At 47.8% G+C, this 13251-nt stretch overlaps 1 protein-coding gene across 1 annotated transcript; it reads left to right on the top strand.

The window, feature by feature from the left end:
- The first annotated feature begins 59 nt into the window (after window positions 1-59).
- LOC104833475 (cullin-9-like) lies at window positions 60-12208 on the top strand. The gene is made up of 13 exons (XM_010570146.1): window positions 60-312; window positions 398-657; window positions 735-1098; window positions 1418-1558; window positions 5748-5912; window positions 6005-6168; window positions 7071-7164; window positions 7387-7461; window positions 7952-8062; window positions 9405-9522; window positions 9873-10006; window positions 10201-10295; window positions 11290-12208. Exons 2-13 carry the CDS (start codon window positions 593-595, stop codon window positions 11486-11488), a joined length of 1725 nt encoding a protein of 574 aa, XP_010568448.1. The 5' UTR covers window positions 60-312; window positions 398-592; the 3' UTR covers window positions 11489-12208.
- Window positions 12209-13251: the final 1043 nt, after the last annotated feature.

The raw sequence follows: 13251 nt of genomic DNA, 5'->3' as shown, positions 1-13251 counted from the left end.
GCGAAGGCAGCAGTGGGAGGCCCGCGGTCGGGTCCGACAGCCCTGCGGGGGTCCTGGGGCTCCTTCAGGGCCCATCTCGGGGCTCGGCTGACCCTGGGTCGGGTGCTAGCTCCAGGTGCGCTGCGGCTGAACCAGGCGGCCCTGGCCCGTGCCTCTGGCCGCCACCTGAGGCTGCTGCCCCGGCAGAGGTACCTGCGGGCAGAGAGGGCTGACGTCAGCGCCCTGGAAAGGAAGAGGAACGTCCTCTGCTGCCTCATCACCCGCATCCTCAAACTGGAGAAGCAGCTCCACATTGACAACCTGGTGTTTAGGGTATGGAGGGCTCAGGGGGGTGGGCAGAGAGGGGCCACCCGGGTGCTGCGCCGTGCTGCAGCGTATGGCTCCCTTGCTGCTGTAGGTGATTGATGCCTGCCAGAAGGGTGAGCTGGGGCCAGGGCTGCGATTCCTGAGCTTCTGCTGCCACAGCGTGGATGTGCTGTCCTGTGTCCTGCACCTGCTGAACCAGGGCTATCTCCGGCGCCAGGAGGAGAGGCCTCATGTCTTGGAATACATCTCTGCTGAACCCACAACACCTCTTGGGGGCCAGGCACAGATGGTTTTCCAGAGCAGGCCACCAGAGGCATCTCCGGATGAGGACAGCATAGACTGCCTGTATGGGTAGGGATGCATGTCACCAGGTGTGGAGGGGTGTGCATCTCCACCCTGTATGGTCATGACACATTTTTCCATGTCAGGTTGAATCCCGGCATAGGCAGGTCGGAGGATTTTCTCATGGTAATGCTGCAGGTGCCAATGGGGCACACGCTTAGTCCAGAGGAGGCAAAGCTGCTCATGAACCAGACAGTACAGCAGGTCCAGGATACTCTGAGCATCCCGGATGATGTTGCTCGGCACCTCCTCATGCACTGCAGGTGGAATGTGGATTTCCTGATCCAGTGCTACGTGGAGAACCGTGAGACCTTGCTCATCTCCTCTGGGCTGCAAGTGCAGGATGCCCAGCCTCCCCCAAGCCCAGGAACCCACTGCCCAGTCTGTATGAACCAGCTGTGTCCCACTGAGAAGCCACCAACCCTCTGTTGCCTGCACTACTGCTGCAAGGTAAAGGTCCTTGGGGTCTTTGGTTCCTGTAACTTGGTAGGGAATTGCTGCTGCCTAGTTGGAGCAGCTGTTCTTTTTCTGAAGATGTTATCAGGTGGTTTTCACAGAGCTCACGCATTCTCTTTTCTCAGATCCCTTGTTTGTTGTGATCCTTCAGCTCCTGATTAGTTTGTTCCCACTTTTGTGTTTTTGAGTACTTATCCACAGTTTGTGGTGGTTTCATGCACTCGCTGCTGGGTGGGGTGGGCTTCCAGGGTCATATATGGCCCAGGTGGTGCAGCTCCTGTTTAGCTCTGATGTCTCCTCTCTGCCTTCGCAGCCCTGTTGGAGTGAGTATCTCACGACTCGCATTGAACAGAACATGGTTGTCAACTGCACCTGTCCCATATCTGAGTGCCGTGCACAGCCAACTACAGCCTTCATTTGTTCCATCGTTTCCTCCGAGGAGATTATAGCCAAGGTGAAGTAGGGGAGGTGGTTACTGCATGTCCAAGCTCTGTTTCATTTTGGTCAGTACTAGCAGATAATCTTCCTGCTGCTTTTCCCTTTCCCATTCCTAAGACTGGCAGTGTGATAATTGAGGCAGACCAGATTTCTGCCCAGTGGTGTGTCTGTTGTCTCTGATTGTGGTCAATACCAGCTATTCAGGAAAGCATAACATCAACAAAAGAGCACAGTGGTATTTTCTCTAAACATGTCTGCAGCAAACAACGTTTCAGGTGCATCTTTAGTTGAGGACCAGGTGAGAGCTGTGGTAGCAGCTCATGACAAGTATCCTTTGCTGGTATGCTGGAAGCAAATGTAAAATCTAGGACAAATGAAGAGAAAACATTTGAGCAATTTCATTTTTTCGCTGCATCAATGACCCCAACATCCTTTCTCTTCCATCAGTCTCTGGCTTTGAGCACCTCCGGTTTTTGTGAAGGTGATAGAAGTTACCACATCAGACTTAATCTTCATTCTAAGTCTGTGTGGGTCTACAGACATCTCTAAACCAGCCTTCCTGAGCTCTGCTCACCTAAGTCCTCAGTCAGCAGGGGGCAGCAGGAGCTGCTTGTTTTGAGGCAGGAGCTACTTTTTCTCCCTATTCTTTCAGTTTTTAGTTATTACTTAGAGCTGAATGCCCTCCCCACTGAACGGCAGAGCTGTGGCTGTCACATGACAGACTCTTTTTGTTAATTGCTGGACAGAACAGGCGTCTTACCTGTTTTTCCACTTCTCTGTTGTGTTTGACAGGTCTCCACCAGCAATTGCTTCTCCAAAAATATTCTTTCTCCTCTTCCAGTTCGTTACTGTCATTACGATCCTGTGTGAACAGTCATAAGGAGAAATGAACAGTAGCCATAAAGACTGCTCTATCTTATAATTTTTCTTTAAGCTTGCATCCTGGCAACCAAAATGGGCAAGGCTACAGAAAAGCATTTGCTTTGATGTATCTTTTGTATCTTGTTTTCTATAAGAACTGCTTGGAGAATTAGTGCATGTATCTGGGCAGTTAGTTCTTACTGGCTTTGCAAATCCTGTAGTCACAGCTGTCTTGAGAGCAGGATTTAATATCCTGTTGCTATGGCTGTTTTAATAAAAAAAAATTATTGCCCGTCAACATAAACTGCAGACAATTTTAACAAGTCGCTCTGATGCTCTCACTGGAATGTTATCTGTTTCCCTTTTTGCTCAGTAAGTGGTATGGCTGGGGCGTTAATGCCTCGTGCAGTCACACATTCAGTCATAGAATAATTTAAGTTGCAGTAATCTGTGGAGATCTCTGGTCCAACCCTGTACTCAGAATAGCCAGATTATTGTGTGAAGATCAAACGCTGAAGTTAAAAAAAAAATGCTCCAGATTCAGTCTTCTCTGTGTCTTACATGTAGGTAGCTCTAGGCAGTGATAAGATCCCCATCTGCTAACTTCTCCCCATGCTGAACAAACCCAGCTCTCTCAACCCCCCCCTCATACATTCTGTGCTCCAGCCCCGAGTGTCTTGGTGGCCTATGGATGACATTTTCTCTAATCTGTTAAGGTCTGTCTTGTACTTGGAAGCCCAAACTGTTCCCAGTATCCAGTTGTGTCACCAGTGCCAAACAGCTATGAGAAATCCCTTCCCTTGCCTGCTGGCTGTGCTCTTGCTAATACGAGAATATTTGAGTTTAAACTTTTCATGCTTGTATTTCTATAAAGCATAAACCCTGTCATGTTTCTGAAAGAGGTTTTCTCTCAACCCTATTTCCCTCAAGTTCCTTGAGAGTCTGTTCTTCAGAGGTGGTCTTCTATTCTGTCCCCAGGGATTCTTTGCTGGGAATCATGCTGTAGGCTCCATACTTAGATTAACTCGAGTGTGTGCAAAGGTTCCTCTAAGATCTGTTGGTCAGTGTCATGCAGTACTTGGCAATTTCGTGATTGTACCTGGCTAGTTTTCTTCCCAGACCTTCATTCGACACTTGTTCCCTCTCCTTTTAGGCTTCCTGAGAGCAGCTCTTTCTCCTATGGTTCCAGTAGGAATCTTAGATCTCCTTCAGTGGTTGCACCTCTGTCTCCTCTTCATGAAGAAAACAGGATAGAGCAAAACTCCAGACATCAGACCTTGTGAAATTCAGCCTCTGTGAAGGCTGTGATTTGGTGCCGTCTGCTGACTCAAGTACCCATTTATCTTTCTGTGTACTGGTGTCTGGGCAGAAATGATCACATCGCCTATCAACAGGATGACAGCAGACACAGATGTAGCCTCTCTGAGAAGAATGAAGTGGCTTTGTTGAGACTTTGCCTCTACCAGGCATTTTGCCATGACACAGGCTGACATCCTTGCAGCCTGTCAGCACACACTCTTTGGTTTAGGTTGCTTGAGAGAGAGAATGAACAAGAGAGAATAAACGAGGGAGATAAATTAATGAGAGCCCTCTCTGAGGCCCTGTAGTGCTCAGGGCTTGCACCTTTTCTCTCTAGTGCTTGTTGTGACCTGTGTTGTCCTTTCTGTGCCTGGTGGCTCTCCAGGTATGCAAAAATCTTTGCAGGAGGGCTGTGAAGACTACAGGATTTCTTCTGAACTTCCTCTAGCTTTGTGTATGTTTGCACGGTCTTTACAGTAACTAAACATAGAAAACTAAGCTACTATGTGCAGTAGGTTGCATCCCTGGGTCCCTGCCTGAACAGTTCCTTACTGATAACCAATTTGCCTTGTCCTCTGCAGTAATGTCTAGAGGCTGTGGGCAAAGCGAATCTCCTTTCCCTTCAAACATCATGTAACTAAGCAAAAGTCTGCTGAGGAACTTAAAACCAGAAAAAGTTAAAAAGAGCACCTGATAGCTTTCTATGGTGAGATGATTGGCTTGGTGGATGAGGGGAGATGATGTTCATCTTGGCTTTAGCAAGGGTTTCTACACCAGCATCCACAACATCCTCAGAAAAAAAACTGATGAAGTACAAGCTGGATGAGTGGACAGTGAGATGGCCCGCTGAGCTCAAAGGTTTGTGATCAGTGGCAGAAAGCTCAGGGGGAGGCCAGTCACTAGTGCTATAACCCAGAGGTTGATACTAAGGTTAATATTGTTTCACATCTTCATTGATGACCTGGATGGTGGGACCAAGTGCACTTTCAGCAAATTTATAGATGATAAACAGCCGGAAGGACAGATTGATGTTCCAGATGGTTGTGCTGCCATTCAGAGGGACCTCAACAGGCTAGAGAACTTAGCAAACAAGAATATCATTAAATTCAACAAAGGGAAATGCCAAGTCCTGCTCCTGGGGTGGAATAATCCAGTGCAACAGTATGTGCTGGGGGCCAACCATCTGCAAAGCAGCCCTGCGGGGAAAAAAAAGGGATCGTGGTGCACAACAAGTTGAACATAAGCCAGCAGTGTGCCCTTGTGGCGAAGAAGGTCCAGTAGCATCTTAGGTTGAATTAGGAAGAGCAGTGCCAGCAGGTTGAGGAAAGTGATTCTTCCCCTCTACCCAGTGCTGGTGAGACCACACCTGGAGTACTATGTCCATTTCTGGGCTCACTAGTACAAGAAAGATGTGGACATACTGGGGACAATCCAGCAAAAGGCCACAAAGATGATTTAGGTTTTGGAACATCTCTTGCTGAGAGAGCTGGGTTTGTTTAACCTGGAGAAGAGAAGGCTCAGGGGTGAATCTTATCAACACGTGTAAATACACAAATGGGATTAAGGAGCCAGATTCTTCTTGGTGATACGCAGTGAAAGGATAAGAGGCAGTGGGTACTAATTTAAATACAAGAAATTCCATTTAAACATAAGAAAACTTTTTTTTTTTTAACAGTAGGGGTAATGGGACATTGGAACAGGTTCGGCAGAGAGGCTTGTAGTCTCTATCCTTGGGTATGCTCAAAACCGAACTGGACATGGTCCTGAGCAACCCTGCTTTGAGCTGGAAGGGTTGGACTAGTTTTTTATCTCCAGAAGTGCCTTCCAACCTCAGCTATTCTGTGATTACGTGAAGCAACCTCCAGATACGACATGAGGGGTGGGCAATTTACACAAAGAAAGTGAAAGAGTAAACTAACTTGGTGCTGTTTTGTTGTGAGCAGTTGTTCAGTCAGATATAGAGCCCAGAGGCACCAGACCCAAGTTGTAAGGCCTAACTTTGCAGCTTCTCTACCTTAAATCTCCTTCTTGGCTTCTTATTACAGTATGAAAAAGCCCTCCTCAGAGGCTATGTTGAGTGTTGCTCCAACCTGACGTGGTGCACCAACCCTCAGGGCTGTGATCAGATCCTCCTTAAGGATGGACTTGGCTACGGGGCAGCCTGTTCCAAGTGCTCCTGGATATCCTGCTTCAACTGCAACTTCCCAGAGGTGAGGCTGAGCTGAATCATTGCAGGCAGTGCTGTCTTGGGTTTGGCACACGCCGTTCTGCTTTTGTGTGGTTGACTGGCTCTCTCTTTCAGGCCCATTATCCTGCCAGCTGCAGCCACATGTCTCAGTGGGTGGATGATGATGGGTACTATGAGGGAATGACAAGTGAAGCCCAAAGCAAACATCTGGCTAAGCTCATTTCGAAGCATTGCCCAAGCTGCCGGGCTCAGATAGAGAAAAATGAGGGGTGCCTGCAGTGAGTATCCATTTTTGTTTGCTACTGAAGACAGGAGTGGGCAAAGACATACAGTTAGGTCCACTGTGCTTTTTTTGGCTGTGGAGTAAGTGTTACAGCAGGTCTGTTTTATAGTTTTAGAAGAATGAGGGATTGCTTTTAATTCCTAGGACAAGCAAAATATTCCCCAGCATTCAGACTTAAATCCATTGATAGCTCTGTAGTAGAACCCAAACTCATTTTGCAATATCTTTTTATAGCGCACGCTTGTCTGCTCTCATAATCTGCCATAGACATACAGAGGTACAGGTTAGGGGAGTGGATAGCTAAGCAGCATTTTTTCTTTCATGCTCAGCTATTCCTGTAACTTTAAGCAATTTTCTTTTAACTGCCTCTTTTGAATTGGCTTGGATTGCCAGCAGCTTTTTACACGATAGGGGAGTTATCTCCAGCTTTGAAGCCAAAGCTTAGGAGTCACCATTTGGTTCTTTCTTGCACTGGCATAGCCCTTCGTGCCCAGCTGTGATTTGTCCCCACACGTGTGTGGCCCTAGGGCTGTGCAATGCCTTTCTGCACTGTGGAGTGCTGTATTACTGAGGGAAGAGGTGAGGTGCTCATGTGGATCTTGCTTCAAACTATGGAATGCTTAGTTCACCCTTCAAGTACTTGGTAAGTTGGTACTGTGAGATCTGTGCTGCCAGTTTACCCAGCTCATTTTTGGAGGCACAATGATGGGTTTTAAGCATCATCTGCGTCCAGCAATGGCTTTAAAAAATACATGCAGGGAAATGCATAGTACTGAGTGAATGGAAGTGACTGGATCTCATGCTCCAGCCCTGTGAATTAGGGGAATGCTGGGAGGAACTGTCTGCAAGTGGCTGTTAGGACTGACTGATTCCCATTGTTCTTCTCCTACCATGCAGTATGACGTGTGCAAAGTGTAATCATGGCTTCTGTTGGCGTTGCCTCAAGCCCTGGAGGCCGACTCATAAGGATTATTACAACTGCTCTGCTATGGTGAGTGGTTCACTATATCTCAGCGGTTCATGCTTGTGTTCTGATGCACCTGGCCTCTCGGAGGGAGGGTGAGCATCTCCAGTTGTGCCCTTTACTCTGGACTTTGTGCCCTTGCCAGTAATATTGATAGTATTGTCAAAGTCTGTATGTGTGGTAGCCATTTCCAGGCAACCCTGGTACTTGAGGGAAATGGCTACAGGTTACTTCTACTTCTCCTTTCAGGTGAGTAAAGCAGCTTGGCAGGAGAAGCGTTTTCAGGATTACAATGAGAGATGCACCTTTCATCATCATGCAAGGGTAAGGCCTCCTCCTTCCTTTGCAGACGCTGATTCTGTTGTCTTAGCCCTGGTGAGCAGGACAGTTTCTGTTGTGTCTCAGTGTATTTCATCTGAAGCTGAGAAGCAGACTTTGGATCCAGGTGGAGGTGCCTGATCATTTCGCCTTTGTTCTGATGCAAGGGGTGTTTCTTGGCCTGCTTTTTTCTACCAGATCTGTTGTGGAAACTGGACACCTAACTTGTGGTGTTCACGTGCTCAAACTGATGCAGTACTTGGAAGCAATGGCAACTGAAGGCTGAACTCTAGATGGAGCTGAGATACTCTAAAAGGTTGAAGTGATGACACAGCAGAGATGTCATAGTTGGATGCAGTAAATGCTCTCCTGCTGCCTGCATCTTCAGGGATGGTGCTTCAGGATGCTTAGCAATTATCTTTGTGGAAGGTGCTATTTGTTTGATCTTGTGGAGCTTGACATTGACTTATTTTTTTTCCTCCTTCGGTTATTGCAGGAATTTGCCATGAGTCTGAGGAACAGGGTTTCTTCCATCAGTGAGATGCCAAAAATTAGGACCTTGACCTTTGTTCTTGATGCCTGCAAAGTGCTAGAACAGGCACGGAAGGTAAGGCTGGATAACAGGCTTGCTGAGGTTTAGGCCTAATTCTTTTGGTGTGTTTTATGCTTTTCTTAAAGTGAGGAGACGCTAACCTTGCTCTATTCCAAACAAGGGGAGACAGAAAAAGCTTGAGGGGAGGAATAGCATCAAGACAGGGGGAAGAGCTCATGTCTGCCTTTCCCTGCTCTCACTCTGAGTTGGGCTCTGTCTGTAGTGTTCCTCACAGTCGGGTCATAGGATTTGGAGCTTAGCTCAAGTTGACACCATGGATGGAATCAGCACAAGGATCTATATTTAGGGTTTTCATATACTGGGTTTGGTCCATTCCAATTTGAAAGGCCCCAGTGGTGGTACTTAACCTTTTGAAAGCTCTCCTGATGGTATGTTACAGTTAGGAAGTCCCTCTTGATATCAGCTCATGTTAAGATTTTCCTTCCTTAACTTCATTTCATGAGCCGTAGGTGTTTGGGGAGCACTGAGTTACCTACTGCATGCCCTGATAGCCACATTATGAAGGATTTGCAGTGCAGCTACTGGATGTGTGCAGTAAGCCTGCGACAGCGTATGCCTGCAATGGCTTCTATCCCCTGAAACATAGGAAGGAGGTGGGAATTGCCTTTGCAGTATTGCCTCTGTAATATATACCTTGTTTGTGCAGGCAAACTTGATTTTGAGAGAGGCGTGTGGAGCAAGGGTGTCTGACCCTGTTTTGTCTTTTCAGTAGGGTAGCCCCTATGTTTGCCAGGATACATATCACTGTTGCTTGCTGCTGCTGGCTTTTCTGGCCCATTTCTTTAAATGGCATCAGTGGTCTTGTTTCCTGCTGGGTGCCTGGATGGCTTTAGGGGTCATTCATTTATAATAGGAGTTTGTTACTTGTTGAAATGCCTTTGTTGTGGGCTCTTGGTGCTGTATAGCACCATGACTGCTTCCCTTTGGGCTCAGTTCTCTCTGTTTATTGCCACTTGAGTTCAACCTTGGCTGCCCAGTAATGTGTAGATTCTGTGTGCTGGTTGTTTTGACTCTGCCTGCTGGTCAGTCACACTTGTTAAGCATTTACAGTCTGTGTTCTTGTGATGGTTTGCAGGTGGGAACAATCAGGTATTTTCAGACTTCAGTACAAAATAATTACACATTAATTTCCAGTCCTATGGGTAGCTCTAGGTAGCCTGGCACTTCTGCCACTTGGCATAATGGCTCACTGGGCTATCGCCACAGACCAGAAGTGCTGCCAGGCTTCTCTCAGCCATGGATATGTAATGAAGTCTGGAAGAGTTTGATGCTACTCTCTTCTTGTCCACTCTGAAGCTGAAGGAGGATGCTTACAGCATGATCTGTACCTCTCCAGGTGCTGGCCTACTCCTGTGTGTACAGCTACTATAACCAGGACACTGAGAGCATGGATGTTGTGGAACAGCAGACTGAGAGCCTAGAGCTGCACACTAATGCTCTGCAGATCCTTCTGGGTAAGTCCTGCAGCCTCTCCAAAGTAAATACTAGCATTCCCAGCTGTTTGGTTCAAAGGGTGGCAGCTCTGTAGTGGTACAATAGCATACACACCAGCACCCAGCTGGTCTCTCTCACTTCTCCCAGCCCATTTTTGCCACCTTGATGTCATTTCTTGGAAGTCCACTGAAGCAGTTTTGCTGCCAGTGGAGATCGATGCAGTAAGGAGCAACACATTCCCTTCTGAAAGAGGAATGTATGTGCACAGGAGACCTAAGTAGCTGTGACTGGCTTCATAATCAGAGCCAAGGTATTTGGTCTCTGCTTAAGAGTGTGGGAAGCAGCATGACTTTGTTGGCCTTGATTGCAGAGGAAACCCTGCTGCAGTACCAGGACCTGGCCTCTTCTCTTCAGCTCCTGAAAGCAGAGCATTTCAGTACTGGTTTGGAGTTGGTACACCAGATCAAGGAGCGTCTCTTTGCAATTCTCTGGCACTCCACACAGGTGAAGTCCACAGGCCCATTAGTGGCTTGTCTTGCTCTGGTCTAGTTTGATCTTGGGCAAACCTAGAAAGGGGCTTGATCAGCTCTGAGGGGATAGACTTTCAGTGCTGTGTATATGTAGGGAAGGGGTTTGCAGCATGAAACACACCCCAAATCACATATTGTCTCTCTCTTCTGGCTGTTCTTCCGTACTAGCAGGATTTCCATGTTGGGCTCCAGACTTTGGCAGATCCTGGTCAGAGAAAGGTGAAAGTCTCAAATGTGCCTACTTCAGCCCCTGCCTGTATAGGGTGAGTTTTCTTAGCGGGGTAACAAGGAAAGGTGGGTGAGTGTATACAAAAAGCAGGTAACCAGAGTTTTCTCCTGTGCTTGCTGACATACAGAAGAGTTAATAACAGATACTGGTTACTTGCATCCTGTGTTGTGGTTTGAGATAAGGATGCAAGTGACATAGTGGTATAGGGAGACCAGCAAAACCTCCGCTTGGTATGCAGCTATGGTCAAGAAAGCTCCATCACTGGCAGACCCAGTTATGGAAATTGTTCTCCCTGGACTCTCTTGGGTTTCTGTGGAGAGTCACACTCTCCCTTCAGAGGTGTATCACAGATCTAGGAGGTGTCTAGGTGAGAGAAGCAAGAATAAGAACATACATGGGGGAAGATGGAAGGGCCTGACATTTATTTTAAGAAGGGAATGGAGAAGAGGTGACACAGCTGTAAAATAGTGTGTTGAGAGGTGAAATGGATGGTTTGTTGTTTCCCTGTCCTAAGAGTACTGAGCTGGCAGGTGCTAAGTGTGATTGGAAGGTGATGAGTTCGAAACAAAGTCCATTCCTGTATGACGTGCTGTTTAAACCAAAAAACACAACTGGCATCTGCTATCCCAGTGTGACCAATCCCCTCTGACAGCTACTGTGTTTCCAGGAGCTGAACAGGGTGCTGAGTGTTGCAAGAAAGAATGACAACTGAGTCAAGAGACACTCGGTTTCAGAGCAGGGTTTCTGGTCTCCTCGGAATGAGGCTGAGACACCAGAGCTGGTGGCAGACTGTAGCTTGTTTGCCCAGTCACAGGCAGCTCTCTGACACAGTCCTGTGCTGCATGCATGGATAAGGCTGTTTAATCACCTTCTCCTAGGTGCACCTGTATGGCTGCTGTGTCCCTAAGACATGGCTTTGGACGGGGATGCTGAGGTGATGGTAGCAGGGAGGATGAGGGTGGTGTGGGGCTGGGTTGTGGTTGCTGGTCACAGCCAGGGCTCTACTCTGATGCTCTCCTCCTCAATAGGCCAAAACGTACCATCTTGTGCGACTCCCCCAACACAGATGAAGGTGGCAAAGAGGTTGAAGATGAGGAGTACGAACCGCAGTGGCAGGAAGACTATGATGACGATGATGACCTTGATGAAGACAACTTTCTGTTTGATGATGAGTCAGATAACCTTGATTGTGACTCCTACTTTGACGATGATGATGCCTATGACTAGAAGTGGGCTGTCACCCAGCCTGCCAGCCTGGACCTCTGCCTCTACTCTGTCTCGACCAGTTTGTATTAGTGTCTTTCCGCAAAAGGACATTTCCTCTGGGGGCTACTTGCTCAGTGACTCCCCTTTAATATGCAGGACATTGCTCTGGACAGATGGGCTGTGTTACTGTGGCCACCTCTCTCAGAAAGACATCTGCTCACCTTTCTCCCTTGTCTCCATTTCTGCCTATAGGTATCTAATTGAGTTAGAAAGTCACAGTCCAGCTGCAAAGTGCGGACTGCTTGCCACCTGTTAAAAGGCTGTTCAGTGTCCTTGGGCATGCTTTTTTCCAGGATTGGGCACAGGTGAGTGTGGCATGTGTCCTAGCATGGCACTGTCTAATACAGCCAGTGTCTAGAAATACCGTAAAGCGATGCGTTTACACTCAAGTCAAAGCCTCCCATCTGGAGCTGGTGGGATTCCCTCCAGAGCCACAGATGGATGTGGTTCAGTGCATTCCTCTAGTTGAGGGGGACAGCTTTTTCTGCTGCTTGATGGAGTTGTCTTCTCTGCTATGAAGCAGGATGGGCTGCTATGAGTGGCACAAGTCTGTGGGACTGTTTTTAAGTGTATAAATGTATGCACGCACACACATATATGATATATATATATGCACAGAGGTTCTTCAGATAATACTTTATCTTTTCAAAAAAGAAAACCCTGAGGAACAAGGGTTGAAAACAGTTCTGTTTAAAAAAAGAAACAGTTTTCTTCTAGCACAAGGCTTCTTGTTGTCTATGGGGAACATGGGTGTTAAGGGAGAGCAGAACACTCTTGAGTGAGGAGGATGTGACCTGGATGTGCTTATGCCAGGATTTATTTGTGAAATATGTGTGGGTTTAGGATCCTCACCCAGGCTACGCAGTCTGCCCTGCAAAGTGGCTTTTCCTTCCTGGGTAGTTCAGGGAATAGTAAGAGGTAAGGGGAGGGATGGGAAAGAGGGCAGGGGACCAGACCACACAGACCGATGGGGCTGGTTTTTCTGGGAGCGGGTGCAAGACAGAATGTCTGCATGTTGATGAAGGTAGTAAGATCTGGTGCTCAGCAGAAGGCAGATGTGGGACTGCTATTGAGGCTTGAGGGGTGATTTGGAGGTTTGTGGGATTGTTTTGGAGATACAGGGCTCTTCTCAGGCCTTGGGTGTCATCTGGGAGGGATGTGGGGTTGTTAGGGAATGCTGGGCAGGGGACAACTGCTGGGGCAGACCAGGGAGAGGACTGATTTTTCTACTCTCCCCCACCCCCTTGCTCCTAGTCCTGCATAGATTTCAGCCTCCTGGCTGAACCCCAGAGTCTCTCATGGTGGAAGTCCCAACCCTGTTCCCACTATGTGGCAAACGGGTTCCCTGCCCCACAACCCAGACACCTCTCTGGGCCCTGTCCTCAGGGTCATTAGGGGGAGAGATGTGGTGGGGATGCCCAGACATCCTTATCTTCCCCAGTGTGACCAGTCCTTGCAGGAACAGCCTGAATTCCCCAGGTTGCTGGGTGATGGAGGAGAACATCTTAAGTGCTTGAGTTCCTCATGTGGAGACTCATGCCTGGAGTTCCTCATCCACTGTCTCCTGGATGCCTGCTTAAAACCCCAAAAGTCAAGGATTGTGAAGCCCTGCATGATATTTATAGTGAAAATCAAGATCAAGCCTTGATCTTCTACTCTGTGAGAGGTTTCTGTCCTCACTGAGCTTGCCTTAAGACACCTGTGTGTCATGGTTTAACCCCAGC

This window comes from Haliaeetus leucocephalus, unplaced genomic scaffold, assembly GCF_000737465.1.
Source record: "Haliaeetus leucocephalus isolate CR32 unplaced genomic scaffold, Haliaeetus_leucocephalus-4.0 Scaffold294, whole genome shotgun sequence".
In the NCBI taxonomy this organism is placed as follows: domain Eukaryota; kingdom Metazoa; phylum Chordata; class Aves; order Accipitriformes; family Accipitridae; genus Haliaeetus; species Haliaeetus leucocephalus.
This window is presented reverse-complemented; position numbering and strand designations above follow the sequence as displayed.